This window comes from Globicephala melas, chromosome 3 (genome assembly GCF_963455315.2).
Source record: "Globicephala melas chromosome 3, mGloMel1.2, whole genome shotgun sequence".
NCBI classification, from domain to species: domain Eukaryota; kingdom Metazoa; phylum Chordata; class Mammalia; order Artiodactyla; family Delphinidae; genus Globicephala; species Globicephala melas.
Window position 1 is genome coordinate 76944616 of NC_083316.1, and position 18909 is coordinate 76963524.

Consider the following 18909-nt stretch of genomic DNA (forward strand, 5'->3'; position numbering starts at 1 on the left):
CCTGCCTCATTCATTCTTTCAGTAAATTACTATTGAGCACCTTCTCTATGCCAGGCACCAGGCTAGGAGCTGGGGACACACCAGTGAACAGGGCAGTCTCTACTCTCATGGAACTTATTTAATTAATAATACAATTAGTATTTAATTATAATTGTGATAAGTGCCGCAAAGGAGAAGCATAAGATGAAAGAGAACATATACTAGGGTGACCCAAGTTAGTCTGAAAGGTTAGAGAATGCTTCCTGGAGAAAGTGATGTTTAAGGGGGAGATCTTAAGGGTGAGGAGGCCTTAGCTAAGTGAGAGAGGGATGGAGGGTAGAGCCGGTGGTGCAGAAGGACTGCAAGCGCTAAGTAAGGCCTGGGGGTGGGCGGAGCAAGGGTACTGGAAACCCTGAAGGCAGGCCCTTGTGACTGGCATGGAGTGGGAGTGGCAGGAGTTGAGACTGCCTATGTGCACCACAGTGGAACTCTGTAAGCCCCGTGGAGTCCACGAAGTATAGAAAGGCAGTCCGTCATTTCTCAAACATGGTGGCCGATAATGTGGGCTCAGGCTTCAGGAAGCACTCTCCCGTATTTCACAGACCAGATAAGGAATTCTTATCATCCTTCTCCAGATGCCCAGATTGTCCCAAGTATCTAATTACAGCAAGACAAACCAGCCTGGCCACCACACTGAATTAAACAGGCAGGAGTTGTAAATAATAACACATCTCCACCATCATACAGCAGAACCATCTGACCCCAACTGGAGAATTAAGCAATCATAAAATATCAGAGCCACCTACTGCCACAGCCAGCCTCCAGCCCCAATCTCAGAAAGGTAAAACGAGTGGGGCAGGTACGTGTAGGTCTACATCAATAAAACCCCAAACGCTCCACCTCGAAGACTTAAGCTTCTCTCAACCTTTGTCCCCTTTGTAATCAATCAAAACAGACTCATCCTCACCTAGAAAAATAGTGCTCCAACAAACTGTCCCTGTTGCATTCAGCAGATTGCTGGTCTTCAGAACTCCCAAGTGCTTAACAAACAGTAATTGAGGCTCTTCCATACCCCAGTTAGAAGGCATATTTTCACCCTGTAGCTGAGGAAAGAAGTTGAGTTAAAAGACAAGTACAATGTCAAATGTCCAGTGGGGGAGGGAGGGCTGCTGAAGTAATTGCAACATTGGGAAACTCATTCACTCCTGGGGCTCCTCATAAACCCAACCAGAATCATGGCTGGCACTGAGCATTCTGGGTTTTTAATACTAGCGCTTACTTGAGGCTCGCTTCCTTTCCTCCTCCATTAGTCATTCGGAAAACTTGTAGAGACTGCATGCTAAGGATCCAACTAGAATGTTCTTATGTCTGATTCACACTGGATACCCCTTAGAGCTGGAGTCTTTTACTGAGACAGCCTTTTAATATGAAGAGAAAATGATGTGATTCCAAGACTGTAACCCTGCTTCTTCTCTCTACCTGCACTGCCCCGATCTCCTTCCAATAGCCCACTGTTAAGATAGCACACATTTGAAAATAAAGGACACACACGTTTTCTCAAAAAGTATTTTGGCATTCCTTCAAATTTATCATTTCTGACAAAATCAACTCACTGAGAATGATCCATTAGGTATCACTCCAACACCCACATTCTAGTCTCCGTTGAATCAAGAGTCTAGCCCTGTGTGGTGTTACTGGACTTGTCACTTTGTGATAGTTACCCTAACCCTAAATAGGTACCAATATATGAGTGGCAGTATGGAAAAGTGGTTAAGAACAGATACTGGAGTCAGGCTTCCCAGTCTCCACTGTTTACTAGCTGTGTGATGGGCAAGTGTCTTAACTTCTCTAAGCCTCAGTTTACTTGCGTATAAAATGAGGATAGCAGGGTTGTGCTGAGGAGAAATGGGACAATACATACAAAGCGTGGAACCCACAGAAAACCCTCAATAAATGGTAACTGTGATTATTGTTCCCCTAGGAGATACTGCCTTTGGAGGGGATGTCCTCCACTTGTAAAACAGGCAGCAGGGGGTCCTGGAGCAAATACCCTGTGTTCCCACTTCCTAGAGTCACCAACAAGTAATAGCTCTGTCCCAGGAAGATCATTTACATTAGGGCATCAGAGAGAACTTTGTTGTGGCATGTTTTTTTCTAAGACAAAATTAAGAGCCTTGAAATGAGACAAAGGAAAAACGAGTACCAGAATTGCAAAGTTAACATTTTTATTGAACTGAAATTGGTGTAGAACAATAGGGGCCACCACAGCTGCTGAGCTCAGTTAACTGAAAAGTCTCTGTGACATTTTACCTTGCTAACATGGTTTGGGTAGAACAACTGAGAAGCAGCATAGATATATATGTATATATTTTTAACACTTCAAAATATTTTGAAATGAGTCTCATAGCCTTGTTCAGTTGTCAGGTTACAAAGAACATTGATAACATCTTCTGTTGCCTTCATTTAGTCGTGTCAGTTAATATCTTTTCCCAAAAGATTCCTCTCAAAGCTGGCTATAATTTTTCCCCATCTGGTATAGAATAAAAGGATTTAGTAACACTTAGGAAGTAATAAACAGTAAGAACTTTAAAAGTAGTAAAGGCAAAAACCACTCATATGTGACTCAACACTCACACGGCTGGAAAGACAAGGAACTGGCTGAAGAGTTTCAGCCAAGTTCCAGAAACAAAGGACGCACTAGTGGAAGGGGTAAGGCAACCAAGCAGAGTGTCGGAACTGATGGACCATTTGTGTCTAAACCTCATCTCAACACCTTGCTTCAAACATGAAAATATGCATTTGTTTTACAGAATAAGGTGAAATATTTTAAGGGAAAAGAAAACTATTAAGGTTAAAAGATCAATCAGAGATGAAGGAAAATTAATACTGGATTTTTATAATCAATGCATGGAGCTATGATATCAACTGACCACACCAATTACTTTTGTGAGAGCAAGTACTGAACATCTATCACTACTTACAGTTGAAAGTTAACCCCTCTAAAGTATTCCAGGGGAAATAAATAACCAACGAGATAGGAAGTGAAGTCCTCACATAAAACAAAACCACATCTAGTTAATGTTATTTTGGGTTTGTATTAAATCAGCTGCTCGCTCATTCTGGAGTTAATTTATGGTTGTTGGTAAAAATCATCAAGAGTGCTTCAAATTACTTAAGATGAAATGTGATGAGCAAATAATAACACAACTCATTGTCTCATCTTGACAATGCTATTTTACACTTACTACTTCTCTCAAAAAACCCCCCAAAAAACAAAAAACTAAATAAATTCTACCAGAGTAACTGATACTAAGTGGCCACCCATTCCTGCAGCAATTATTGGAGAGAATCTAAAAATCTTGCAGTAGGAGATGAAGAATGATTATAAATATCTTAATAGGCTCACGCCCATCTTTAAAAGAGATGCAGCCTTAGGTAATAGCAGAGGCAGAGATTCACAACTCTCAAATTTGCAACTGATGATAGATACACATTTTGCAAGGATCTGCCCAATGTACACGACAAACATCTAAATTAAGGCTTTTATAGGTAGGTGGTCGAGTCTACGGGTGTGCAATGCTGGATTTTCATGAAGCATCTCCAGCTTCCATTATTACCCAATTTGTAAACCAGAAGATGTGCTGATGTAGATGGGTAGGAGCTCCAAGGGCTAACAATTAGCCAACTGGAAGGTTTGCCTTGTTTGTAAACAAGTTCTAAAATAAGCGTTAGCAGTGAAACAACTGAGAGGGTGCCACAAATGATGTAGAGAGGAAAAGTGAGTTGCACCTGCTGACAGGGAGGGGCTTAAAAACCAAAGCCAATAGCCGAACCTCTTCAGTTCAAGACTCTGAGATTTAGAGACCTAAAGGTTTATTGTTACTTCCAAGCCAATTGTTCTCACACTTTAGCTTGCAAAATCACTTGGAGGATACTTATGAAAATGGGGCTATGTGGGCCCTATCCCCAGAGATTCTAATTTGGGTGATGCAAGTGGTCCAAGCACCTTGCTTTTGAGAACCACCACTCATAGCAAGTAGCAGCACACTATCTTTGATTAAAAGGCCATGATGTCTAAGAAATGACACCGATGAGGTCATTACCTACAGACAAATCCCTCAGGAGACTCTACCATATGATATGAGGACCAAATTTATCCCCAATTAAGTTTCCTTTACTGCTTTTTTTTTTTTCCAACGGAAAGTTTGATATCAGTGAACGCTTAGTAATGATTGTACCAATTCTGAGGTAAAAGGAAGAGCACCAGGGATCTCAATGCTAAAAGAAAATCGAATTCCCCAGGAGGTCCATGCTACGTAGAAATCAAATTGCTGTGGTAATGTTAGAGTTATAGTGCACAGGGTCTTGTTTCAGTCTTTGTAAAGTATACTTTTGTATACTTTTACTATATTACCTACTCTTTCCTGTTAATGTTTTAGAAGAACTCCGAAGAGTAAGTTTCATCTACACGCTCTCTCAGGTTTTCTGGACACCAACATTTTCTGGTTTACAGTGATACACAACAAAGTTATTTATTTTTTTATTGTTTTGGATGCTGGAGACAAACATCTTTATTAAAGATACCACCAAAATTTTGGCAAACATTTCAAAACATATTTGTAAACATAATGCTTCCCTTTTAAACTGGCAGCACTTTGAAAAACAATACGATAAGACAACACAACTTGAATCAACATTAGTTCAAAATCCTTATATTTTTGACCACATAACTTATGTTCCCACATGATAAAACAAATGATAGTTTAAATCAACGTCAACAGATAAACTCCATGAAATGAAAGTTTGTGCTGTTTGATGAATCACAGTATGTTATGGTTAAATATATCCACTCTTTTTTATATTCCTGGCACCCAGGATGAAAAAAAAAAAAATCTTTAAATATACATTTCATGTAGGTAATAGCTTCTTTGCATATCTCTCTTCAAAAAATACTTTATAGCAGTATATAAATAGGTTACCTACACGTTTAATTTTATAATTTTGCCCCAAACTATAGATCTGTTTCATTTTCATAACATATCAATTTTGCCCAACATTAATAAAGTTGACAAACTGTTGAAATGGAAATGCTTTTGTCTTCCACGATAGAAGTAGCAATTTGATAGGAAAAAATACCCTACAGTAACACTCATCAGTTGTTTCACCTGAGCGTTTGGCCTACTGAGAGTAGCAGCTTTTTTCCTTCACGCACGCTCACATCCACACCACCTCTGCACACATACAGGTCGAGCACACGCTTTCAGACGCTGGTAGGCCACAATGTGCTTCCCATTGCTCGAATCAAGTGGGAAGCAGTGTAGCTAATGATTAACCACACTAGGTACACAACTAGCAAACACCTTAAGGCAACCATTGCAATGGGGGGTTAATTTGCAGGGCAGATTTACTGTTCTAGATCAAGTCAGACTATATATACACATGTGTATATAGATCTATACACATACACACCTTTCTATTTCTTAACCCTCCAAAACAATGTTTTAAGTTTTTTTGTATTTTGTGCAAATTTCTAAATGTTCTACCATTTAAGGCAAAGAGTTCATATTAAGAAAGGTCAGAAAATAGGCTTATGTTTATCCAAAAGCATTTCACCTTGTACATTACTGTTTTTTTTAAACACACATAACTTTGAAGTGTGGACACTAGATCCCCAATATCTAAAAAAAATCATTTCTAATGACAAACACAGTTTTTTAAGGAAAAAAATTGATTTGAAGTACAGACACTGGATCCCCAATATCTACAAAAAAAATTATTTCTATTGACAAACACAAGTCTTAAGTAGGAAAAAAGGACCAGAAAAAAGCAGCTTCAAAAATGCAAGGAAACAAAGTAAAATGCGGCGGGGGGCGGGGGGGGAAGGTAACTCAAGTTTACTAATACTGAAACTTCCAACAGGCAAAGTTTCATTTTTTAGAATTTGAGAGCAATTCATTTGGAATTTTAAATAAATAAGCTTAAGTTTATTCACATCTTCTGGTCCAAGCAGAGCTCTAGTGCCATGACTGTGCTTGCTGTTGGTCAAATTCACCTATTAGTCTTTTGATGTGAGCCAGCTTGTTATGAAGATACTCGCATCTGTATTTTTCCTCATGGTAATTGGGACTAGACTGTGGATGAAAAAAAGAGTGAGGAGTAAGACTGTGGAATTCATAACACTTCTCAACTAAAGGTCAGAAAACTAACAGTGATAATACCTACCTGTTTTATCTTCTGATATTCTTGTAAGACTTCTTCATGAACACTCTAGAAAATTAATAATTAGAAATCAGAAGGGAACTTTTTTCTTTGCAATGTAAACAGATAACACACAATTGGCAAGGGTGTGGGAAATATTAATGATGGAACTGTAGATTGGTACAGTCTTTAAGGAGGGCAATTTGGCAACTGCCGTTAAAATGGCAAATGCAAAACTGACTCAGCACTTATACTTTTCTTTCAGATTTAATTGTGAAATGACACATGTACAGGGTTACTCACTGTAGCACTGTTTGTAAAGCAAAAGAAAGTAAACAAAATCTAAATGTCCATTAATCCATACAAAGGAGTACTAAGAGGCCATTAAAAAAGGGGAAAGTGCTTTATGTGCTTACATAAAAAAATTCTCTAAGATATACATTGTCTAGTGAAAAAAGCAAAGTACAGAACAATTTATAAGTTTGGTATCATTTGTGTATAAGGGAGAAATAGAATATTATATCCTAGGAATTTTTAATGAAATCTGATAAATAATGTATCATACCTTAACTTACTGGAACGTAAGACAATGGTGGATCTTATAAATGATGACATCTTAGATTCAATTACATATGGTATATTTGTGAATTTGCTTGTGTATATATATCTTATAGTCAAACAGACCTCTGAAAGAATACGATGGAAACCAGTAATACTGATTGCCTCTCGGGAGGAAAATTGGGTGGTAGGGGAAGAGAGCTAACCCTTATGTACTACATAACCTGTACTATGGATCTAAGCAGTTTCCAAATGCTAACAGTTATTCTGCACAACTCTATAATCACCTCACTTTATGGATGGGGATTTTGAGAATTTTCAGTCAAGTTAAGTAGCCTGCCCAAGGTCACATAAGTAGAGCTGGGAATCAAATCCAAGCAGTCTGGCTTCGGAGCCTGCTCCCAACCACTAAGCAATTCTTAGAATTACATTTTAGTTTAAATATAATCATGGTATACAGGTAAATAACTATATAGAAAAAAATAAACCCAAAACCATATCACTGACCTCTTGCACTGCCAACCACTCACTCCTCTGGCAAAGTTTTCTATAACTCTAGGCAGCTTGTTTAAAAGATTAAGGCCCACTAATAGAAGACATAATGAATCTCTAGGGCACGGATGCTCCCAGGCTGTTTCCCCATTGTGGGAAAACCCACCCCATTTTCTCATGTAGGTTCCTGTCAGAACAACAGTGGGCTAGGAAGGAGGCACCATTTGCGGCTGTGAAGTGTGACAAAGTTATCTGTCATACACAAGGAGGGAAACATCCATTTATATCAATCCTTTGGCTAAGAACTCTAAGAACAATCAGTAGGCAGGTCAGGCTTCTACTGCTCTTTGTCAGCTGTAGTAATATTACCACTTAATGTAGGCAAGTGAAAAGAGATTAATACCTGTTAACAAATGGCAGTCTCGGGAAGCTGGAAGCACCATGCTTTTCTTCACTTAAACCCCAAGCCTGAGTGGTATTAAGCCCCCTTTATATTCTATGCCAGACTGAGGTTTAAAAAAATTTTTTAAAAAAATTTACTCGAAATAGTAATTTTGGGAAGTAGCACCAGATGTAAGAGCTATAGTCTAAGTTGAGTTGGCAATGCGGTCAAATATTTTGATGCCAAACCTTGCTTTTTGTTTTTCCTATTTTGTTGTCTGTATTTTTCTCAATACACTATATATTATATTACAGTAAGTATGTAAGTATATATTATACATTTTATACATATCATATTGTATGAAAATATCGTTTTTTCACTGGAGGACATATAGGCTCATTATGTTTACTTATTTTCAGGAACTATTTCCAGTATTTATTTTCCTAGCTCATTTTAAATGAAGGCCAGAAGCTGCAGAGAGGCTGGTCTGAGAGAGGACTTGCTCTGAAGGCTAGGAGGGTGGCTCGGGATGGGAAGGGCAGAGAAAGAAAGAAGGTAAAATACAGAAGTCAGTCCATCTAGGAACAAACGTGTTTACCTGATACTCTTTTGAGCCTGGAGAAAGGCGCTTTCGCTGTGCATCCAGTTTGATAAATCTTCTAGCCACCGTCTCCATCCTGGCATGCAAGGCCCTATACTCATCGTACTCAGCATTGAAGTCATCCTTGTAATTCTGGCGTTGCTCATAGGAGACAATAGCAATATATTTTCTAATAAAAAAGACAAACGATAAATGGAGAGGAGCTACAGAATAAACATGATGCAGAAGCCTGAGATTTAAACCAAATATTTAGAAACTATATCTATGCGTGTTTCCCTAGACTGAATGCCGCTCTGCCACTGCTTGCTGCCTTGTCACTCCTTCAAAGACCTTCCTGGTAAAATTATCCCACAGGAGAGTTTAAGAACTTCAGTGAAGAAGAATAAATGTGAAAAAAAACATGGTGGAAATGGAATTAAAGTGCAACTAGAAGACAACACTTACACACATGTAGCTTCCTAAACCTTTCTCTACCCCAAATAATTTACTACCATGCTAGCGGCAGAGGCCAACCCATCTGTTACGAGTCACATGGGGACAGAAGGATTGGAGGGGTAATGTGAAACCGGGAGAATGTCACAGTCACTAAGTGCTGAAGTCAAAGCTCTTTGTAGACCTGCTGCTTTGTTTTATCATTTTTTAAAAATGAGAGACCAGAAAAAATAAAAAAGGGGAAAAAAAGGTATTTCTCTAGTTCTTTTCAAACACTTAATGTCATACTCTGTGTAACAGAAAGCCAGTTTTATAGTATTAGTTTATTTTCTTAATAAAAAGGCCACAAATGTTTTACTTCAGGGTGTGAGTATCTCTCGGGACCTAGTGAATGAAGGCCACCTTCCCAGAGTGTCAGTTTATTCAGTGGTGGTCTAAGTCAAAACAGCATTTTAATATCAAAGTTAATATTATTTGTTTGTGGCTCTGGGCCTGGGTCTTTTTGTACTCTGTGCTCCTGTCATGGAATGCAAAATTCCCTTCACTTTTTGAGATAAAAATGGAGATTTCAAAGCAATTTCAGGCAGGTGGCAGGAGCTTCAGGGTGCTCCAGTGGGTATACACATACTCTTCATTGTGGAAAACTTTGGGAGTTCAGTCCTCTCCAAAATGGTTTTAGACATTCTTACCAGTTTTATTTAAAATGCAGTAGCACAGATGCCTAGTTGGAAATGTGAGAAAAGTGATGCAGTGAGCAACCTTAATGTCCTCATTAATATTTTTATTCATGCTGAGTTAGACCGTGTGGAGGTTTAATTTTCTAAGTGTAACTGAGACAGTGGTAGTATGCTGATTTAAAGCTGCCCTGCTAGTGTCCTTGCTATAAAAGGAAAACCACCAGCCAAGCAGTGAAACAGGCCTCTCTAGACACGGGCTGTCCTGACTGCAGACCAGAGAGAGCCCGGGGTGGGGGGTGGGGGGGGCAGAGAAAGAGGTTCCTGGGGATAAGCATACATAAGCAAAATGGCTAAACTGATCGTGAAACTCAGGTTCAATTTGTTATATAAAATATTTATCCCACTTTCTCAAAATCACACCTGAGGCCATACCCTCCATATTTTATTTAATAATTCTCTCAGGGAAAAGTACCAAACTGGCCAACAGTTGTGTTGCTGTTATAGAAGATTATTTGGTTATACTGGCATTTGAATGAAAAGCATGACACTATTTTTAATAAAAATTGTTATGGTTCTACAGCTGGCTCTTAATGTAGTGATGGAATAAAATGTTAAATACTTTGGATAATTCACAACCACAAGTAACAGAAGTATTCTTATTATATAAAAACTAGGAATACTGTGGTTAAGTATGAATTATTCAGAGGTTGATCATTAAAGGTTTTATAGTATGTCCTTTTGGTTTTCTTAAGAAACAAGTTTAAGTTCTGTATTTTTAGTGATTTTTCTGAAAATTCATGCTTTCTCATCATTTTAAGAAAATTTGCAATGTTTATATAAGATAGCTTTTGTTAAAATAAATTGCTCTTAAGCAAACAATCACATAGGTTATGTACTTTCATGATTTTAAAAGAGCTAGAAAATGACAAACATACAGAAATGCACTGAGGCAGATGCAGCAACCATCCGTAGATCAGTACGTTAAAAACAAGTTAATAAATAAAGAATTAACTGCTTAAGTTGACAAAACACGGCAACACTGAATCCGTGGGGGGAAGGTTAGAATCATTTTTCAGTCTCCCCACATGATTTTGTCCTATGTAACAAGTATACAGCACTATTACAAAAAAGAGAAATTCAAATTCCGTCATAAGAGAATGAGAGCACAGTACTGCAGCTGTTATTTGAGGGGGCCAACTTTCACAAGACTTTTAAGGAAACGCATTTGGAGAGGTGAATGCCCACGTCAGTGGAGCCAGGCACTGTCCCCCATCCAGCCCTTCCGGGGCCAACGTAGTGGCAGCAGCTTTTCCAAGCTCCCCGACAGAACTCTAAAACCATACACCACCTCAGATGAGAGAGTACTCAGCATGGTTTCTTGGGTTCCTTTTAGTTAAGAGATGATAACCAGCATTACGGTTTCATGCTATATCATTCCCCAATAAGTATAGCTTTCACCACTACTGTTAAGCAAAAGTAACACACTTTTAGTATAAAATGTTCTCTACTCTGGAAATGAACATTTCATGGGACATGGAGTGCTAAACTTCATAGTTTAACTTTGTCCACCATGAGATGCTACTGATAGAGAAAAAAATGTTCATACAGCCCAGATTCCATTTCCAGTCTACATTTAAGCTATTTGTATATTTGTTCATTTTCAAAGCTATTGGTAGGCAAATCTGTTTGCTCTTTCACTCTCCATTTTTCCAGGCTTTTGCAACTTAATTATTTTCTTCTTACAGAAGCCTCTGAGTCTGTAAAAAAGCTAGAATTATGTGTCCAAGTTATAATTTCTGTGATAACCAGTTACAAAAAAGTCCCCAGCTTAGCACTGAGCAACTTGTTGTCATAACAAGAAAAATACTATAACCGGTATTAAAGTGAAATGATCAAATTTTACTGCTCCTCTTAAAGTTAATTCGATGGCAAAGCTTTATTTAAATAAAAATCCATCTGTCTCTACTTGTGTTAACTGCAGAGGTTTAAGTACTTTATCACTAATAAACTGTCCCTTTGGGGGGCCCAAGTGAATGACTGTGCATTGATAAACTGTTTGACTTTGAAGAGTCAGATCCCTGAAATCTTCCATAATCAAACGCTTGGCCTGGCCCCGGAACAAAGGACAGGCTTCTCTATACTTAAAGACCACCGAGCGGAGCTCACAGCAGGGAAAGGCACAACCTGCTCAAGCCAACACGGGTGGACTGGGGACGAGCAGGCTTAATGGCAGCCTTTCAGTTGCAGGGGTGGCTCCAGGACTCTATTTCTGGAACTTCCTACTTTTCTGATTTGCAAATTATGAGAAAAGAATTTGCAAACTTTCTAAAATTAAATAGTTCTCTCCCATCAGCAGACATCTGAACTTACATCAAATAATCTGGGAGTTCAACTGCTGAAGAAGCTTCCGTGGAGGCAGTGCAATCCTCTTTAACTCCTACAGAGAAAAAAAATTCAAGCGTTCACCAAAGGGTATGGTTACAAAATGCCTATAATTCTAAAATAGATCAGAAACATCTGGAACACTTTTCCTCAAATTCTATTCTTCCATCTCAATAAGCAATAGTGAGCAAGGAATACAATTGAACAAGAACAATAGAGGCCCTATGACCAGCGCCAGCAGAACCGACGCCAGGCATTGAAAGCACCCTGGCTACTGCAGTGTCTGCACAATAAAGGAATTCCATCTTAACCCAAGGTCAATCTTCTATTCTTTCAACAACAGTTGTGGCATCTGCCCAGCAATTCAAAGATTGTGGTGGCAGATGCAGCCAGACAACGGAAGATACAAACTTTACATCAACATCTACTTTTCATAGGATTCAAACAAGGCAGATAAGATAGTGAAGTCAGGTAGCAGCAGACTATTTCGATGGCTGTATTTTTACTGCTATTCTTTTTGTATGAAGACAGTGGAATTGGGCAGGAAGTTTTCCTATCAGTTTAAAGTAATTTAAAATAAGTTATTAGTGAACACCAATTTTTACTCCTCTAATCTCTAACCCTCATAATACTGCACAGATTTGTTTTTAAGAGGACAAAATAAAGTGCCAGTTGCTCAGGACTGCACTGTGATAGTGTATAAAACCCCTCAGTATTCCATTTGTTCGAAGGTACCATTTTCCAGAGGGTATGTTTAGACTTTTTTATGAGGTTAATTTTTTATCATTCAAAGTAGAATTAAATTAATAACTCGAACCCAAACCCTGCCTGCTAGCAAAACATACATGTTCAATATAAAACAAGTGAGAATTTAATAATTTCTTGGTTTAATATTTTAAAGGACAAAGCGCACTAAACAAATTATGCAGACTCTGTGGGCTTATTTTGTGTGCGTGCGTGTGCGTGCGTGTGTGTGCGTGTGCGTGCGTGTGTATTTGATTCAGGCTTAGGTAAAAGCTTGTTTTTACAACAGCCTGAGCCTTAAAGGAAAAGGCATCAAGTGCACATCACCTGGCTTCTCCTTTGCCACAGACACCAGATAAATTGCAGTAGAGCAGAGGATGTAGGTCTGAATCTATCCTCAGTTTGTGATAATCTCGATTGGCTTTGAAAGGTACTACATCCTCAGTGAAGGATTCAGAGACTAGGCCTGCTTCTCTCGGTTTCCAGCTCTGAGAAAACTCGAACTCTGCTATAGTGCTCAACATTCTGGGATCCAGTCTCTGACTCAGGATTACCATCTGATGGTGCGAAGTGTGGAGAGTGGGGCATACCCAGGAATCTGGCTTACTAACTCTGAACATGAAGTTTTATTATCTCTTTTTCTCTTCCTGATCTGGCAAATTCAAGTACGATAGTGTTTGAGGGAAAAAGCTTACACCTACCTCTTGGGCCACTATATACTACCATTCTGATCTACATATTTCAACAGATATGCTTTGACAAGCAATATCCTCAATCCAGGTCAATAAAGGTACTGCATCATACTATTCCATAATCAAAGCTTCTCTCCTATGGTAAAAATGGTCAGTTAAATCTAAGGATTACAGACTTTCAGTACTGTGGGCAAATTACAGAAAGATAAAATTCCTTAAAGTCTAATCATTAAGGTACTTTTTCTGAAGTTGTATTTTCCTGGGAAATTTTACCTTAGTTATGCTGGGTTTAAAATGGGCAGCAGTCCTAAATGATGGTTTTGAATCTTCTGTATGTTGGTATGCAAGAAATTAAGTTCTATATATATAAAATAAGAGAAATCTAATTGTGTCATTAGGTTTTAAAGATCACTACCCTCAGGTAAGCAGTCTTTCTACTGATTAGCTTTTCTTTAGAGGTAAAGCATTATTTTAGGCTTCTTTGGGTCTCTAGATATTTGGCTTTGAAAGCTTCCAAAAGCTTGAAATGGTTAAATTTATTAATAATGGTTGATGTTTGCTAACTAAAACAGTGTTCTCAAAATTGAAAAAAAAAAAAAAAAAAACCCAAGATCGATCAAGCTAATCACCAACAGCCTTGCAGAAGACAAATTGCTTTCACTCTGAATGAAGATGATGTTATGGATCTGCATATATAATTTTACCTCTCCTGTTTTATAAAGAATTTGACATTTCCCCTGTGCTATTATTAATTAAAGCAGGGTTGACCCTGCTTCTTGGTAAAGAAGGACCTGAGTACTTTTATTGCTAATTGTGTATCTGGTTAAATCAGTTCAGGAATGGCATATAATAGGTCATGTTGAGGTTGCACAATACTGTGACAGCTCTGGAAAAGCACAACAAAGTTCACCTTCTAAAAGGGGGTCTTTGGAGGATGACAGGGTCATTTTCAAATGTCACCATCTTAAGAAACATAGAAACTATGTTTAATAGTTGGCTAAAAAGAGACAGAAAATGACTGCTGTAAAATGCAAGAAAAAAATTTGCTCAAAAGGACAATACTAAGATTAATAACTAAACGGAAGGTCATTTGATAAAAAAGCATTACTAATTATAAGCAGCATAATCTCATACTCAGGATAGTCTGCTCTTCCCATTCATTTAACCCATGTAGTTGGTTTTTACAAATGCAAAATACCTTCACTGGAATCCAGACTGGAGTTGTTCAGCTTGGCAATTTCCTCTTCTCTTTTAAGGTCCTCTTCCTTTTCCTCAATCATCTCAATGTCGTGCTTTTTTATTTGGTCCTTTTCCTTGTGTCTTTTAGACTTCTTCTTGGACTTTTTGTGAGACGAATGGTTTTCTTCCATAAGCTTTGGACATTTTAGTAGAACTGAACCAGGTGGTAAGGTTTCCAGAGAAGTCCTAGAGGTATATTTGTCTTGCTGGTCCTCATAGATACTACCGTTTTGACTAAAACTGTCAACAGGTAGGTCTTGAGTCCCCCGGCCTTCTGGAGTGCTAGGGGAATTGGAGTGAGAATTTACAGTCTGAGGAGGATTGGAGACAGGCAGGTGGGTTGAAGGCAGCGGTGGAGGCGTGGGGATGGCAGCGGCTGCAGGGGGCAGCGGGGGGCCTGCAGCAGATTTTTCACTGGTGGGATTCAAATGACCATTTAATGTTGGCGGCACTCTATTTGTCAGGTGAGATATTCGAGCTTTTTTATTCATTAAAGGATCAATGAAATCTGAATCTAAAAGCCGTTTCTGGGGTGGGGGGGGGAACAGGGAAAACAGATGAGCCAGTTTGCACTAAAATTCAATACATGTGTCACTCGTTACTAGAAGAACAACTGAGTAATTTTATTCATACTTAAATTTATAACCAGTTTAAATTCATTACCAGCACTGTGTTAACCATCCTCCAAGCTTAAGCACAAACAATCTACAATAAATTTTCATGTCTAATGTAAAAAAGCAGAATCTGGCAAATATGTTTCTTGAAGTACTTATACTTTCTGATCATACAGCTCCACCCTAAGTTCCTTGAGACACTAGGCCAATTTATGTGGATTATACCACTCAGGAGTATATTAAATAGAGGTGGCCTCCTTCCTCTGCTGGCCACAGCTGACCTAGTTATATTCAGTGAGAGGAAGAAGCAATTTTTAACATTATTGGTTGTCAGAACCAACAAGGGTTAAGTACAGGGCAATAAGCCTACACTTACTTGATCTCTTCGAATGTGCTAACATGCTCCAGTTATACATATTTTGGCTGTCTTAAGATGGCAACAACCAGCACATTCAGAATAATTTCTCTACATATCTCTATCATTGCTGAAATGCCATCCAATTTTTTCTCCCTTAAATATATCTTTTCACTGAATTGGAAGATAAGTCTGAATAACTAGTCCATAAAAATTATATGGAGTTACTATTTCAAAAAATTTCAAAAATCATGCTAATATTAGCCCAATCCAGCAACAACAATAACAGTATTTAAAATAAAAAGGAAAGTCAGATATTTGAAAAGTACAAAGCGTACATCCAATGTAATACTGTGGCTAAAACTTCAGCTTGAAAGAAAATAATAGTTAATCATCACATTAATTTATTCTGTGTTGAATTTAGGGCCACTGATCTCACACCTAGTACATAATTAGATCAGAGTATAAGTAGCTTTATAGTAGTTGGCATTTGAGGCTTCTGTAGACAACATACATGCAAGGAAAGAATTGCTTTTATTTTGTTCCTCCTCTGTTCCTTACAATAGGTTTCTAACATTTTCTGACACGTGAATAGCCTTTTGCCCAGGGCACGCTTACTGTTCTCAACACATCTGTCCTGTCTCCCTAAGCCTTGGGAGGGGGGTCCAGAGAAAGGAGCACTCTGTCAACAGCACTGGGGTAGAGCGGTTTGTCTCACTGCCAGTCTCAAAGACCTGAGAGAGTTCAAGGCTGTCTGAGAAGCAGGTGGGCTTGACCTCTTATGTCGCCCAGGATCTCCCCACCTTTTTCCAACTGAATCTTTGGGGGGAAACTCTAAGCTGGAATGGAGTCGCACTGGAATATTCTGATTGGGATCTAATCAAAAAGTACTTTAAGAAAACATATGGAAATAGCAGAGTTTTTTATTTGCTTATTTTAAAAACATTTTTCCCCAAGAACGTGCTTCAGATAAATTTAAATATCTTCTATTTTCTATATAATCTAAGACTGGATATGGGACTCGATAAGTTAGTGATCAAATGGAAAAGTAGATAATCTTACAACAAAACGTGAACTTCAAGGATTGAAAATCAGAGTAGACATTTAGTACCTTGACTTAATGTAGTGTTATATGGTGAAAAAGAGTTCTGGGCTGGGAGCTGGGACCTGAATTCTAGAGTAAGCTCTGCCGTGAACTTTGGGTAGGGAAGCTGTGCGGCTTTTCTGGGTCTCATTTCTCTCACGTATAAATCAGAAAACCTGAACAAGGTGTCCCCTAAAGTCCATTTCAGGGCTATGATTATATAATTTTATGCAATACCTGAGGAGAAGATGCAGCGTCTCTACTAGAACATACAGGAGATTCTGAACGGCTGGTGCTGGCAGCATTCTGAGATGGATTTAGTTTTCTGGAAAGGACACACATGTTCCAGTTAGGGGGACAATTTTCAAATGTTCATGATAGAAAGCCTACCCTTGCTTCGTTTTTCCCATCTCAATACTAAAATAACAATGACTATAATAATTACTTATTTGCATAATTTTTAAAGGAAAAAAAAAATAAGAACGTACCTCGAGAGCACTGACTCTAATGACCGTCTGTCTATTTCATTATATCCAGGCCAATCTCTTTGGAGCTCTTTAAAAACATAATCCTTTAAGGTGTATGAGAGGTCCTTAGGATTCAGATTGGCTACCTGGTACATGGTGTGAAAAGAGAGCATTAGTTCTTTTTGCTATTTCTTAACCTAAAACAGGCAACCTTTTGGATTTATACTGAAAATAACTATATCAAATGGCTCCAAGGGACTGCTAGCTTTGCATATGCCAGATCTCAATAAATGCTTTTTGACTTCATTTGGGGAATTAAATAAAACTTTATATACATAGTTAAATATTTTTTTCCTGGATGGCCACTGCATTTGTTAAATAGTAATCCTACATTACGCAAAAAGTGGAGGAAGATTTTTTCTTTTAATCATTTTTTTTTCTAGTCAAAGGAATCCAAAACAGTTTTCTTAACATCTTCATTATTTATTTCTGGCTATTAATTCCATTACTTTTGAGTTACAAGTCCTTGATCACTTGTATTAAGTAGAAACCAAACAGTGCCCATATGTTGGTTTACAAACTTTCCTATCCAGTAATCAACAGAAATTATCTCCATAAACGGTATCAATTCTGATAATCTTGTCTGTCATCTTCTTGGCTTGCTAAGCTTGCTCGTTATAGCTGCCAGTTCTCCTGAAGAACCACTCTTTCAAAGTCCTTGAAATTCCCCCAAACCAATAAACGGAAACAGAAACGAAAATAACCCCCACATTACTGTTATTATTTGCAAGTGTAATCTTTTCTTATCCCTTAACTACGGTTCTTTGTGTATCCAGGCTCAGGCTCCATTAACAACATGAATGTATGGATTCAGGGGCCGAACCACGAGTCATTTTCAATGCTGGCAGAAAGATATCTTTTCATTCCCTACTGGAATGGTCTTTTTTAATAACTTCACTTCTTTCTGTGTCTTCTAAAAGTACTATAAAATATAATATGATAGTTTATGCTTTTCCCACAGCTCAGCTGAATACTAACATTAATGTTGATATACAGTAGAAAATGATAGGTTTATCTTAAAATTCAAATTTGCAAATAAATTAACATGAGATACAACCCGATTTCTCGAAGTGGAATAAATACAACCATCTTACAATCTATATTCTGCTAGCTCCTAAGTTATAACTCTAGCTTCAACTGTCCTCTGGACACCAGACTCTTATATATATATAACTACCTACTGAATATCCATCTCCATTTGGATATGTCTAATAGACATCGTCCAAATAGTATGTATGTAAGACAGGATTCCTGATTCCTCTGCATACTCTTGTTCCTTTTCTATCCCTCCCCATCTCAGTCAATGGCTCAATATCCATTCAGTTGCTCCATTTAGTTGGTCTGGGGCGAAATCCAGGAACTGGCATTTTAAAAAAGTTCTCTAAGGGATTCTAATATGGAGCTAGGATGAGACTATGCTCTAGATTCTATCAAATAAACAATAGTAATGATACTCATATCCCACTTGCTCAGGAATTAAGTATACCTACATTTAAAAATTATATCTATACACATATTCATGATCACATGACTACTGACATACATCAGTAGCAGCCTCTGGGTGAACTGCCTCTGCCATCATTTTGCCCTCTCATCCTCTAACCTAGGAGGTAATTTACAACCTTTCTGGAGATTCAGTCACCAAATATTTTGACTTATAACCTGAACCTCCCCCCTTCCCCAAATAAAAAACTGAACACACACACACACACCTATACCCTCATCCTCATTCATTCTTTCATCCTGTCTCTTGAGCTCTTAAAACTGCTATGTGACACATGGGTTTAAATTAAGTGTTTCCAAATAGTGCTCAAATGACTTAATAAGATCCCTGAAATTGCCAAAGATACCTTGGGGATTGGTTAACCCAGAACTGGAGATTATGGTTTTACTCTTTCATGACATTTGATATCATGTCTTGAATATAAGAGAAAACAGATGAAAAGGACTTAA

The 18909-nt window shown here is 38.1% G+C and overlaps 1 protein-coding gene across 5 annotated transcripts in view; it reads right to left on the reverse strand.

The window, feature by feature from the left end:
- Positions 1-2209: 2209 nt before the first annotated feature.
- ELL2 (elongation factor for RNA polymerase II 2) overlaps positions 2210-18909 on the reverse strand; it is a 75745-nt gene continuing 59045 nt past the window's right edge. For all 5 annotated transcript variants that reach the window (XM_030848174.2, XM_060296032.1, XM_060296031.2 and 2 more), the window contains 7 exons: positions 16918-17042; positions 16667-16754; positions 14336-14903; positions 11690-11756; positions 8208-8379; positions 6202-6246; positions 2210-6110 (listed from right to left, as the gene is read on the reverse strand). In XM_030848174.2, the coding sequence (XP_030704034.2) occupies positions 5994-6110; positions 6202-6246; positions 8208-8379; positions 11690-11756; positions 14336-14903; positions 16667-16754; positions 16918-17042 (1182 nt within the window). In that variant the 3' untranslated portion in view covers positions 2210-5993. The remainder of the gene's footprint in view (positions 6111-6201; positions 6247-8207; positions 8380-11689; positions 11757-14335; positions 14904-16666; positions 16755-16917; positions 17043-18909) is intronic.